The sequence below is a fragment of the Histomonas meleagridis genome (assembly GCF_020186115.1).
Source record: "Histomonas meleagridis strain 2922-C6/04-10x chromosome Unknown contig_95, whole genome shotgun sequence".
In the NCBI taxonomy this organism is placed as follows: domain Eukaryota; phylum Parabasalia; order Tritrichomonadida; family Dientamoebidae; genus Histomonas; species Histomonas meleagridis.
Window position 1 is genome coordinate 98,095 of NW_027150927.1, and position 15,399 is coordinate 113,493.

General features: G+C 25.9%; 2 protein-coding genes across 2 annotated transcripts; one reads left to right on the top strand and one right to left on the bottom strand.

The window, feature by feature from the left end:
- Positions 1 to 311: 311 nt before the first annotated feature.
- Positions 312 to 1,022, bottom strand: GO595_009715 (NLI interacting factor-like phosphatase family protein; the record flags this gene model as incomplete). The annotated part of the gene is made up of 1 exon (XM_067923431.1): positions 312 to 1,022. The coding sequence occupies one exon, from the start codon at positions 1,020 to 1,022 to the stop codon at positions 312 to 314; it is 711 nt and encodes a 236-aa protein (XP_067770025.1).
- A 954-nt stretch (positions 1,023 to 1,976) lies between these two features.
- On the top strand, positions 1,977 to 2,549 carry GO595_009716 (GTP-binding protein SAR1b-like; the record flags this gene model as incomplete). The annotated part of the gene is made up of 1 exon (XM_067923432.1): positions 1,977 to 2,549. One exon carries the CDS (start codon positions 1,977 to 1,979, stop codon positions 2,547 to 2,549), a length of 573 nt encoding a protein of 190 aa, XP_067770026.1.
- Between the last annotated feature and the right edge of the window lie 12,850 nt (positions 2,550 to 15,399).

Here is a 15,399-nt window from a genome sequence, read left to right on the forward strand (position 1 = left end):
AGCGGCTGGGCAGTTATAATTGAGGAGTTTACATGATAGAGACCGTTAATAAAGCAAATTATTTTTTTTTCCTTTTTCGAATGATTCTAAAAGAAAATTAGGTTTACTATTTTGCATATTTAACAATGAAAGGTATCAAAAGCACATATTTTTACAAAGTTATGTTTTAGGTGAATTTGAAATGATGATGTTAATAATCTTCATTCCAAAAAAAGCAATAAAATAAAAATAACAGAACTCAAGGTCAAATCAATGCTTAAAAAATTAGATGATAAACATATTTACAGAAAAAGAAACGCGTTTCTTATATATTAAGAAGATAATAATCCTGTTCTAACATTTTTTTTCGTTTTTTGGTTGAGCTCTTTGATGACTGTTCTGACGTCTTCTGCTTTCATACATTTATCAAGAATTGGAGGAAGCCAATCTATTAGAGCAGTGTCGCTTGGACAACCAAACCACTTAGGAATGCGAATAGTGTTCTTTGGATAATAATTCTTGGCTGAACTGTTATCATCAATCAAAATTAAATCTTGTTTTCTGCGGTTGAAAATACTTAAATCCTTTTTGACACCTGCTGACTGTAACTCGCAAGAATCTCTGAATAATCTGTGGTTCGCATCAACGAATGGGCAAATTTTATCAAGAATTGGATTTGCATATTCTTTTTCTCCGAATGTAAAAACAAAAATTTCAAAATTTTCTCTTAGCTTTGCGAGGAAGTTGTCAAGTCCTGGCCTTTTGAAAACATAAAAATCACCTAGTTTGAAAGATTGAACTTTTGGATGTGATTGATAATTACAGCAGTGAATTAGCGTTTCATCTAGGTCAAGCACGACTGTTTTCTTTCCTTCAACTATTGGAGGAGGTTGATAAAATTCGACATTTTCCAGTTTCAAATAATGAATAATATTTGAAAAAGACCATCGCTTCCTAGATCTCACTCTAACGACAGGCGGAGGTGTTCTAAGTGATTCGCTTATATTATCTCTTATTGTTGATTCAAATCCCCATGTGTACATTGCAAAAAATGCGCAGATTTTCAGGCCGATATTCAATTTTGAAAATTTTCAGAATCTTGTCAGAAATTTAGATTTATAAATGGATCAAAATTCAAAGAAGTAGAAAAATTGAATTTGTAGGTTTGGGTTACATAAAATCTGTACGAATGTAAACATGACAAATTTAAAAGGCGCCATCGCAGTTACCTATCGTCTAGTAAAAGACGATACTTTCTTACTAGTAAACTTTTTCTATCCGTTATATAACTTTTGAGTGCTTCAAAACGTTTCTTGGAGGGAAAACAAAAACGCTTTTATTGCCGCTGTTCAAGCCAAGAAAAAAATAAAAATAACGATTGGCTGGAATCTTGCCCAATAGGACTGATCGAGAAAGATAATAATGTCATATTGAATTTTAACATTTTCAAAATCGATTATGAATGAGTTGACTCAAATGAAATTTAATTCATAAAAAACTGCCAACAAAAATAATTATGGTATAAAAGAGGAGTTAAGTTTATCCATTCATTGTAAATTAATATAATAATATTTCATATTAACTTTTGGATAAGGCAAGTAAGCATGGAGTAGTGGTAAGTTATTCATTTATGTGAGGAAACTCCTCACAATGTTGATTAACCTTTGTAAAATATTTTAAAAACAAATTAATCACAAATATTATTCTTAACCATGATTCCAAATAACAACATTTCCAATTATAAAATATTTTTCATGTGTTTGATATCAATTGGTATGTATGATTTAAATTGGTTGCATAAAAATTTCCCAAAAACTTCAGTTTTTAAATATAAATCCGATAACTTTTCATTGGATTCTATCGTTCAGCATGCAGAACGTTTACCGATAGGTTGGGCAGCCCAAAAATAATTTACACTTTTGTATGTATCGTCTTGTTTGTGGTCGGATGATTTCAATTGATTTTACCAAAGGGTAAAATTTGGCCTCACTTCCAAAATGGGTTTGTGGGATTGGCTTATGAGCTTTTTTGAATGGCTTGGTCTTAAGAACAAGTCAGGAAAACTCCTCTTTTTAGGACTTGATGATGCTGGTAAAACTACTTTAATGCAAATGCTCAAAACAGGCAAATTTATGCAATATGACCAAACAAAAACTTATACTGTTGAAAATCTTACAATCGAAAAAATTAGCTTCTCTGCATACGATCTTGGAGGACACGAAATCGCACGTGAAAGCTGGGAACAATATTACATGGATGTTAGTGCCATAGTTTTCATTGTGGATGCAGCTAACCCTGCAAGGTTTGCTGAAGCAAAGGCTGAGTTCGATAAATTACTTTCAAATGAAACAATTCGAAATACACCAATTCTTGTTCTCGGAAATAAAATTGATAAGGATGGTGCTGTTTCTGATATTGAGCTAGCAAATGCTCTCGGAATCTATAACCAAACGCCAGAAAACGTTACATCTGTTCCTCCTGGTGTTAGGCCAATAAGACTATTCATGTGCTCAATCAAGCGCAAATCTGGATTTGCTCCAGGCTTCAAGTGGGTTGCTAAATTCATCTAAAACAACGATTTTTCTTTTTTTGTTTTGTTTTAGAATATTAATTTTTGTCAATTTCTAAAGGACTTAATATTAATATCAAATGGATTCGTTTTATTTGCTTTCATAACATAATTATATCATTAGTGTTCTAAAGTAGGCCTTTGTGTAATGTCGGGACAAGGTGAACTTGGAGGTTCTTGTCTATTTGGGTTTAAGTTTTGGTTGCCTTCATCCTTGTGCTTTTTCTTATTTGGGCTCAGATCGTCAGGCATTATACAGTGTGAAGTAACGAAATCTTGAATGTAGCCTACATTGAATTGTTTAAAATCTTTAAGTGTCCGGTTCTCAATTCAAACATTATTTTTTTAATAACCATTATAATTGCCAAAAAAAATATTTTCCAATTATTCTCACAAAAAAATGGGAAGTAAAGTTAAGAATTTAACTTAACGTTCGTTTTTGTTATTTTTTTATTGACTCTGGAGAGCGATCAGGAAAATATTTCATAAATTTATTGAGACCACCACCAAAGCCGCTGTTTAAATCTTTGAGTTTTTTTCTTCTTTTTTTGTCCAAGCACAATATTTTCCAGATTGATCCATTTCTTGTTTTCCTCGTATATTAGATTGAGAAGATAGATTCAACGTAATGTCTTTTGTGCTGCATATAGTATCATTATTATTTTGTTCTTTTCCAAAAATTACCCTAATTTATCATTCATGAAGGATTCAAAAAGTGGATCCTTCACATTGAAGCACACAAACCTTACAATTGAATATAAATATCCTTCATGAAGGAATTTAAATTTTCGTCATAAAAAGTGACAATATATTTCTTTCTCAACAAAAAACACATTATTTAAATCATTTATAATAAAAAATTCACCCTTTTTTCCCCCTTCATTATTAAATATAATTATAACTATGATTTGATTGAAATGATATCGAAGTTTTATTTATAATTCTTCTGCTGAGTTTTGAGAAAAAGTTGTTAGAATATGCATATGAAACATGTTTTCTTCTACCAACGATTATTTTTTATACAAAAAGTTTATAACCGTAGAATACTTGAATAATAAATTACGGTTTTCAAACCGTCGTGCAAAATACTATGTATTCTCGAAATTTAGCAGAAGATATCTTTAAATATTTCAAATTAATGAGATATATAATATTTCAAATTAATAAAATATGTAAATTCTTATATAAAATATTTAGAAGTAACACAGGGTGAGTTTATAGAGTCTTGATGATCTTGCGGCATGTAAATTTTCATAATATATGTACTTTTTCTCAAAATCAATAATATTTATCTTAGATAAAAATCTAATAGCATACATAGCAACATTATTGTGCATATTAATATGTATAAATCATCAAAAAATTATGAAATAATTTTTCGATCGAATTTCGAAATATTCAATTTATATAAATAGAAGTCATATGCTCAAATAATTCGAATCTAGGCAAATGATTTATACTATATCATTCTTTAATATTTTGAGTGTATATATAGGGTTTTCAAACCTTCAAGTACTTGAAAATATAATTACGAATTTACTGATAGGACATCTCCGAGAATCGGAACCACTCTTCTGCAGTCCATCTTCTCCCTTTCGGACTTCTATATACATTTTCAACAATTTTATTAAAATATGTATATATATATTCATCAAGATAAGGATATATCTTTGGTATGTTTTTACATAAGTTTGTTGTATTGGATCTTGTTCCAATATTTGTTCTTGTATGAATATTTTGATTAACTTGAATGTTTTGTATAATATAAACATTGTTATTAACTAATAAACTTGTTGAATGTATTTTTGCAATGTGGATTCTTTTGATCTGCTTTTTTCTTTTAGCTTATCTTTGTTTTTCCATTTATAACAAGTGACAATATATTTCTTTCTCAGTGTAAACACATTATTAAAATCGAGAATAAAAAAAATTGACCCTTTGTCCTTTTCATTTCCACCCATCGTTTATAGAGATCATCTTACAATCTTGATATTATAAATATATAATATATGAATAGTTGCATCTATGATTAATATAAATCTAAGAATAATATCATAATTAGCACAAGATAAATTTATTTTTTTATTCCAAAAAGTGACAAAAATCGACTTTTGCATGATTTATATCAAACGATAGCAGCAACGATAATTGAACATGTGAATTGATATCAATAACTTATGTTCGTATATAGCTATCATCCTACGATCTTGATATTATTGTTATATAATATATAAATACATAGTTGCATTAATGATTAATAAAAAGCTAAGAATAATATCTTAATCTATTAAGAAATTCAGAAATTATTTGGGAAATGATAAAATATTATTTATTTTATGTGATTATATAAAATCTTGATACTAAATTCTTTTCAAATCTATCGAAAACATTAATAAACTTAAAAAATTCAATTCAAAAAATCATATTGTACTCAGTAATATTTTCGATTTGTTTAAAAATCCCATTGAGGAATTTTTCGCTTATACTATTTTTAATATTAATTTTATCCAAATATATCAAATAAATTTTTTTTTCTTTTCATTATCAAAACGCCATTCACACAAACAGAGGTACTAAAACTCAAAATCCTGCAATATTTTTTCAACGATAATTTTATGTTAAGGATAACATTTAGAGGAGATTACAAAAATACCCTCTTTCCGAAATTTCGACTGTACAATCTTTCGAAATTCGATCTGATTTCGACCATACTTTTTATGGAATTTTGAATTATTTCCTATATAGTAATGTTGCATATTAGATGTGTTTATTTTCTAAACTATTATCCTTTATCATTTTCATTAAAAATTTTGAGAAAAAGTGAAAATATATGAAAAAATCAACTTAGTCGATAATAAATCGAGTGTAACTTTTTATATGAAGTGGCGGTGGTCTTTATTTATTTATGAATAAAAATATATGATTTGTTATTTAAAAAAATGTGATTTTTAAATAAAAATATTTTTTGCATGGATTTTTATGAATGATTGAAATTTTGATGAAGTGAAAGAAATAATGTGAAAAGATTTTTTCTTTATTTATTTTTTTATTTTTTTATTCGAATTTTTAAGTGTTAACTTAAATATTTAAATCTCTTAGATTAACTGATATCACTGCTATTGTTTCTTTAATGTTATCATAATATTTCTGGATTTATTCGAGCATATTTTGCTTTGTTTTTGTATCATATTTGGAAAATGGAATTTGATAGTATTCAGAACAATTTACGATGATATCCTTCAGAGTACTACATAATAACTTATTTCCATATAATTTCTTTAAATCAATTATTATTTCTTTATTAATCGAAGGATATTATTTTCTTATCTTTAATTTTTGAGAATCTTCGATAAAGCATATCTTATTTATTGATACTTTGGATTGTGTAAGATTTCTACCATTTAAACCTGTCTGAACAGACAAGGTAACTGCATTAATACTCAAGGAATTCATTATTTTTTTTGTACTAAAATAAAATGTATCAAATAATATTTGAAAAAATCCTTCCACGATTTTAGAATGATTACTAATAATGATATCAAAATTCTCTAAATTAACAATAGGTTTTTCTACTATGAATCCTGCTTCAATTAATAGTGAATAAGCAATTGTCCTTCCATCATATGGAAATAATGATTTATCGTATTCATTGTTTGAAATTGTAATTCCAAATGATGATGCTCTTTTATAAACCTTTAAAGGTTGTAATTCTTGGTCTGTTATGCTAGCTATTATTTGATCAATTGATATTCAATTTAATGCTGATCTTAGGGTTTTGAACATACCCATTTTTATTCTTAAACATCCAAATTGATGTTCAAGAGGATTTGACGTAAATCTATTTAAGCTTTTTTTGGCATTCATATCTTTTAAAAGTAATGTAACAAATGAATGAATTGTATTACAACAATGAATACATAATTTCTCATCAAAAAGTGTTAAAGCAACAATATTTTTCATTTTTCTTTGCTTAATTTTTGTGTCTAATTTTGTTTTCTTCATAAATTTATAATATATAAACATTAAAAAGAAAATGATTTCAAATAGCGAAATTCTTTCGCTTAAATTTATATTGTCATTAGACATTGCTTCTATAAACAAAGACCATGGTAAGAAATATAATAATGCTGAAAAATTATGTTTCTCATATAGCATTAAAGTATTGTTAATGGAAAATATAGAAATGGGAAGAATATCGTGCATTTTTGTGATTTTAGAGTTATTAATTAAAATCGGTAATAAATTTAAATTTTCCCGTATTTTGGAAATGTCAATGATTGGTGAATTTTGATTAAATCCAATAGTTAATGGTACGTCTTTAAGTAAACGATATCTTGCACGTTTGAGTATATGAAGGGGATCACTAATATATCGAAAAAAAACTCTTTTTGCAATTTCAACAATTGATATCGTGTAATGTTCAGCAACACATTCATATTGACCAAAGAACGAATTATGATAAGAATCATAGCAATTATCACCATCAAAGGCAAATCCGAGAACATATATTTTATGATTCTTTAATTTATTACGTAATGTTTCGAGTGTTTCACATTGAATATTTGTTGCTTTCCCCTGGGGTGAAGGAGAAAAATGAATTATTGAGCACGAATAATCTGGATTTATACAATGAATGTAATAAACAAAAGCATAATTTTCTATTTGATTCCAATTTATCATTAAAGAATTTATCCATTGTTGTGCATTTTCGCAGAAAAATTGATAAGGATTTCCAATATGCTGTAAAACTTCTTTTTTTAAACCAATAATTTCATTATCTTTTGTTATAGTCACATCGGGCGAAAATGCTATTGCGTCAATACTCAAAATACAATCCATTGGAGCTGAACGAAAAATATTAATTTGATCGTCTTTATAATCATTTATGATTCCATCTATTTGATTAATATCAATCAAAGACTTAAAACGTTCATTGATTAAATCTGCTAAATGATTATGTATTGATGTATAAGAAGGTAATGGAATAAAAATTCTAATATAACGTAAAGCTTGTGGCGAAATCGAATTAATATTGGATGCTAATTGATAAATTTTTTCATCATATCTTCTTGCATTTGGGTGAACTCCAAGGTTTCTCAATATTAAATTAATAATTTCATCATATTCTTCATTTTCTGAATTAATATCTTCATTTCTCTCTATGTTTGGCACAAATTTGACACTTTTCGCTTCATAAAGTCTTCTATTTATACGTGCTTGTCTTTCTGCCTTGATCCGCTTTTGTCTTTCTCTCGCTAATTGCAAGGCTTGTCTTGATTTTTCCATGATAAAAAATAAAAATGAACGAAAAATTTCCTCAGAATTTTAATGGCATTAAATGAAAAACAACTAGATGCATTCAAATCAGTAAAAATTTTGATTCAAAAAGCTTCCGGCGACGTTTTGTAAAGTATTCAATTTATTTTTTTGGGAAACACCCCAAAAAGAATTGCACATAAAAAAAAATTCAGCAGTCCAAATCCTTAGATAGGTCTGATTATAAATAAATAAATCCTAAACTTTATAGTTAGTAGGGTCCCATTAAAAAACTATTTAACGATTTTTTTTATCATTATAAAAATGAGAAAAAAGCACCCATTTTTTTAATCAAAAAAATTAAAAAATTATTTTTTTCATCAAAAATGTATATTATAAAAAACCATATATGTGGAAAGAAAGCAAATCGATCATAGATTATTTTACACATTTAAAATTTATGATTTATTTACTTTTGACATCATTTCTAAACTATTAATTCGGAAAATTGAAATTCAATTTCCTTCAAACAATACATTCGCGAAACAAAATAAAACATTTTTAATCAAAAAAATTTTTATTTAAAATCATCACATAACAAAAAAATTTGAAAAAAATCGATTTTCGAGCACTTTTTGATATTCAAAATATAAATATTCTAATAAATAATCAAAATTATCGAAATATATATATATAAATTAATATTCATGATGTATTTTTATTATAGCTAGAAAAAAAAGATCACCACCACTTCATATAATTTTTACTAAGATTTTAAAAAAAAGTGAGAAAAAAATGCAAAAAATTGAATGAAAAAAAATTATGCTTTTAATTTTATGAATTACCATTTATAAAATATAATTTACATCAAAAATAATAAAGATTGGTCACCAAAAATATATATTTGGAAAAAATCGATTTTGAAATTTCGATTTTGATCCGGATATTTTTTTCCCAATTTGAAAGCAGATTTTTATTCATGTGTTGATAGGGATCTAATAAAAATCAAAAAATTCACCAGGATATGTTTATTTCCTCAGTTTGAGGAACTCTACACAAACATCATAATATTATCATATTTTTTTTTATATTTTAACTATTTCTTTCTTATACAATTGATTAAATCCATAAAATAATGTTTATTTATAAACAAATTTAATACCATGGATACCATCCATGATACATATCGCACAAATTCTTTGGGTCAGTTGCAATATGAATTAATTTTTCGACTTGATTTTCCACCGTCAAACATTTTTCCTCGTTAAATTCATTTCCGTTCAGTTTATCCAATATTCTTTTTATATATTTTTTCGCAGTTTGATTTTCTTCTTCATCTTGATCATTATTATTTTTCCAATTTAATAAAGGGTCATAAATGAAAGCCGTTAAAATGCCGATAATTTGGTTTGCGTTTTTTTTCATCAATTTCATTGAATTTACGCAACAACTTTTGAATGTCCCCTCAATTTTGGATACTTCGAGAGCGTTAATTAATAATCTAGTCAATCTGAATGGCACTTTTTCGGGATATAAATTTCTATTTTCTGCGATTTCGAAACAATCTCCGAAGTCGATATGGACTAATCGCGCAGTTTTTGACTTCATCATTATGTTTGACATATGTCTATCACCTAACCCTATTACATATCCAACCATTGAAGTCAAAGCTAATGTCACTGCATAATTTGTTCTTCGATCGATCCAATTTTTCGAATCTGAAGAATTAATAAAAATAATATTTTTAATGTCATCACCTTTAGTAGCTTCACAACCTTTTAAGAACAATTTCTCTTTAATTTTATTTGGTAATTGGTCATAATTTTTAGATATTTTATTAATCGAAATATATTCCGCTTCGAAAGGAATTTGATTTTTTGTTCTAAATTCATGAATTAGATCAGATAAAGTATTACAATTTGGAACCCAACCAATTAATCCGACTTGTGGTGTAATTGGTATTACATTATATGTTGTAATATTTAATTTATCTTTTAATGGTAATATATTATTATTAATCATCGAGTTAACATAAGTAAATAATTGCATAATACGTTCATCTAATCGAGTATCTTCATTCGCCTTTAATAAGAAATGATATTTAATTCCATTGTTCCCTAACATTATAATATGTTTCGGACGTTGTTTCGATTCCATTATTAAAATCGTAGGATATATCGATTCAATTGTAATAGAATCATTAAGAAAATCATAAATTCCTGGAATTGGTATATTCGTGTTTTTTAATTTACTTAAAATTGGTGATACATCTTTAATATCGAATTTCTTAAATTCCTTTAAACATGGTTTAATTGAATAAAAGATTTTCGTATAAAAGTCCCATGCGGATTGTAATGATATTTCATTTTTAGTGTTTTGATAATGTGTTAATTGTTTAAACGCTTGATTTAATAAGAATCCATATTGATTGATAAATGATTGTTCATAATATGAAGTTGGCTGTTGAATAATTCGTTTGTTTAATGTGCATAAAATTTGATACATTTCATCATAATCTTTTCGAATTGCATAAGCACGTGATGCTTCATCTATTTGTGAAAAGACATATTCCCATAATATTAATACTATACGTTGTAACTCAATTGAGATGATTGATATGTTTTGGACTATTTCAGGTTGTAATTTTTGGAATTTATTAATAATTTGTTGTGATATTTTTTGTTTTAATGTGTTCTCTAATGATAATGGTACAAATAATTGATATATTATCGAATATAAATGTTTTGATCCAATTAATAATATTAATTCTTCAATCGATTTACGTAAATTTAAGTTATGAGATGCAGATCGTGATAATATTATAGGTAATACTTCAATCCATGAGAACAATGGAATCGAATTTAAATATTTGGAAAAGATTTTATAAATGTTTTCATGATCATAAAATAATATTTGAATAATTCGTTGTGAATATATTAAATTTTTTGGATTAATAATTAATCCATTAATATAACCTTTAAATGAATCAATTAAATAATTTTCGGATTTAGTACTTTCATATAAAGAGAAATTAATATTCGCCCAATTAACCCAAGTAACTTCATCATTTTTCACAATGTTTTCCATTAATTTTCGTGCTTTAATACTTTTGCCTATTTCAAATAACCAATTGGATAATAAAACTATATCATTTGTATTATTTTTTATAACATTTAATTCTTTTATAGCTTCTTCACGTAATCCTTTATTCCATTTAAGTTTACAATTTAAGACTTTATATTCATTACTATCATCATGTTGTTTACAATAGTTTATTAACATTTCCGATAATTCGATTCGTTTATTTTCTAATGCAGTGTTTATTAATGTTATAAATGAATCTTTTAATTCAGATACATTTAATACTAATGAATAAACACAAATATGATCATGTAAAATCGATGGTATTAAAGATAAATTAGAAAAATTAAATTTCCATTTATTTTTAATCTCATTTAAATTATTTTCGATTAATTTATTTTGTGTATTCTTTAATTTCTTTTGATATTTCATATATTGAATTACATCTTCTAAATCAGATATTAAACAAACATTTGAAAAATCTTGATAATAACGTTCATAATTACAACCTAAATTTGCGTTTAATTTCTTTGATGCGATTTCACGAATTTTTTTACCTAATTTTAATGCTTTTTTAAAGTTCTTTTCCATTACATATTTAACCATTATATAAAACAAATTATTTTCTTCATTTTCATTAAGGTTATTAACAATTTTATAAAATTCATTATGTTCAAATAAATGCCATGTTGCAGATACTAAAAAATATGTATTATTCTTTGCTTGATTTTTTAATTCATTAAAACGTGATAAAGCTTGTAAACATTTTAATCTTCCATTTAAATCATCTTTAACAACAGAATATTCTTTTAATGCATCTTCCCATAAACCTAAACTTTCATAAATTTGATCTTGTGATTTAATTTTAATACAACGTAAAATACCTCTAGCAGCTAAAGGTAAACTTAATTGTTGATTTAGATATATTAAATCTTGTGCATTCTTCTCATTAAATATCCCTTCATTAATCCGTAATGATTGTGCTAAGAATCCGACTTCTTTAGCTTTAAATGCAATAATATGTTCTGAGATAGGAAATGGTATCATTAATACTTCAAATAATTCTAAAACAGATAAAAAACATCGAATTATATATTGTGATGTATGAGAAGAATTAAAGATTAATCGGAATATTTCATTCCAAATAGTTTTATCTTCAACATTAATATACATTAAACTAAACGCAACTGGAAATAATGACGTTTTAATAATGGAATATTTATGTGCGATGTCTTTACAGACTGAAATAGCTCTGGAATCAGAATGAATTAATATATCTAATGAAAACTCATCCCACCATTGATCCCATTGCATTTCTTTCCATTCACTATTAGGTAACGTTGGTTTAAATTGTGTTTGTGATAATTTCGCAGTTGGTAAATTCCGCGTTGTAGATCGATGTCTTTGTTCATTTTCATTTAAATAAGCTAAAATGTTTTCCGGAATTATTGAGTTAGTTTTTATTTGATTTATTACAAATATAAATTCATTTTTATTATTTATATTAAATATTTTTTCGATTTTTGGTAAATACATTAAAAATTTCGATCCAATTAATATTGAAATAGTAAATAATACATTTAAAGCTTTATCATGTAATAACTTATTAATTTCGACAACAGTAATCATTGTACGAATTATTTGATATGAATATGATTCAGCATAACCATTTTTAATGATAGAATCAAACTTTGATATTAATTGATTACATATATCTGTTTGTAATACATAATTCTTTATACATTGTAAAAAAAATGGAAATATGATATAACCTGTTATTTGATTATATATATTTAATGTTACATATGAAGAAAATAATGAATCAATAATCGCAGCTGAATAACTATGATATTCCGAGATAAAAACATTTGTTAATTTTAAAATATAAGGTCTTAATGCTTCTGAAGTATAAATCTTTAACCATTCTGTAATACGTAATAATTGGATTTTATCTAATTTATTCCATTTATCACATATTAAATTTACAATTAATGGTACTAAAGGAGTAAATTTCTCACCAAAAATTCCAATTAATGTCGGAAAACTTGATAATAAAATAGATATAGTTGATTCATTATCATCTAATAAAAATTGTTTTAATCGTTTAATTAAAAATGCTTCAAGTGTATTACCTAATGAACGATTTCTTCTTAAGATAATTAATAACGCTTCTAAAGATGTCGAAAATAATGTCGATAATCGTTTATCTTGCATAATATCTAATAACGTAAATATAACTATACCATTTGATGCATAATATAATGCATCTTTAGGATTATTTGTTTTGGATAAATTTAAAAATGTCATTGATGTAAATTCATGATTTGTAATAACTGAAGTTTTATTATTCTTTTGTAATTGATTTGAGAAATTCTCTAAAATCGTTGGATTAAGTGCACCAATTTTCGTTAAGATATGTAATAACTTTTCTTGATTAAAATATGTTTTACCTAACTTAGGTATTGATTGAAGTTTTAATAATAAAAAATAATTTTCATGAAATATCGAATTAAAAAATTCCGGAATATTTAATGCTTTCGATATTAAATTTAATGTTATATTAATTCTTCGTGGTGAAGAATTTTGTGCTAAAGAATTATTAATGATTTGTACTAATCTTAAAATATCGATTGGCTCATTATTTAATTGTATTAACTTAGTTAATAATTCTAATGATACTATTGTCGGATGAGTATTTTCAGCATTTATTATATAATCAACTAAAAATGAAGAAAATAAAGAAAACAAATTTCGTAACTTTAAATTCTTCCGAAAACTTTCTGATTTAACAAATATATTAAAATAAACTAAATGTTCTTTCGATAATGTATTAATTGTTGTTGTCATTTCAACAACTTTCTCTTTAAGAAATTTAACAATGATTTCATAAACATTAGGTAAATCAATCATATTAGAAAAAGCTTCTTTCCGTATCTCGAAATTAGAATCATATAAAAGAGATGATAATACAGGTATTATATTCTCATCTTTAGGTTCGATTTTTAACTTCTTAAATATCGAGATCCGTAAGTCATCATTTAATTCACTACTAATGACAACTAAAAGTTTTAATAATATTTCATTCGATGGATAATTTTGTTGATATTCTAATACAAACTCAGAAACTGCTTGTCGAACATTGATATCAATCGAATTAAAATGTGTACAATATTGTAAGACTAAATTTGTCGATAATAAATTCTTGGAAATATTAAATTTTTTTAATGCAGTAAAAGCTAAGATTAAATTGGTCGAATCAATATTCGTTTGTGTAGATAAAATAATTTGATTTAAAAAAGGTAATAATTTACTATGAACTAAATTAACTCGATCTGGAAATATTTTTAAGTATTGCCATAGTCCTTCAACTGTACTTTTAGTTATAGACTTATTAAATATTAATGAGATATCATTTTCAAATTTACTAGGATTTCGTATGGTTAATAACGAGATATATGCATAAATAGAATTCTCTGAATCAATAGATTTGGATATAATATCATAACATTTGTTTGCATATTTTAATTCGGCGTCCGTTAACTTACGCTCAAGTGAAAAAATGACTTTTGCCAACGATAGAAAAGCGGCGGTTTTGACGGAGGACGTTTTTTTGATTAATGGAATATATATCTTTAAGATGCGTGAAAGTTGAAGTTGGCTATTCATCTGTATGAGAAAGGGCGTTATCTTGAGACCTGCAAGTTTAGCTTCTGTATCTTTACTTTTTAATAATGTTTCAGGTGCAATTTTCAAGGGAATGTTGGTTAATAATGATTTGTTAACATGTTGTATGATCTCAAGAGAATGAATTAGACTGTCATAAATGGAATATTGATATGTATTAAGCTCAGATATGATTTGTTGACAAAAATGAGAAATATTAAAATCGGGAAAATTGGATTGCTTTTCCATAATGATTTCAGTAGCTTCTAAAGCAGAGTCTGAAACATTTTGTATTGGGTTTTTTAATCCTGTTAAAATTAATGATTGAACTTGTGTATAATAATTACTTAATGACTGTGGAAAATATAACATAAGCATAGAAAGTAACTTAAATCCGGCAATAGAACTTTCTTCATTGTTGATTAAAATCCAATTAAATGATAATTCTCGTAAAGAATATAAAAGAGGTTGCATTGATTCTTTTAATGTTCTGTGTATGGATTTTAGGATAATAACAAGATTTTCACAGACTAATGGATCTGGATCTGGAGGAATCTTTGTAATTGAAGATACAATTCTGTTTGTAATTTTCATATTTTCATCAAGATTTAGATTAATTATTGCTACTAGAAAAGTTGTAAATTCTTTTGGACTTCTTTTGTTCAAAGAAATACTCTGAAAAAGCGTATTTATAAAAGAATCTTCATTTTTGTTGAGCTTTTCTTTTCTGTATTGGTTTGATACATATACTTGGAAAGAATGTATTGCATTTCGAAATAGGTTTGAATCGGGAATATTAATTTGTTGGATAACTTCATCAATATAAAATCCTAATGTACCAGAGTTTCCTC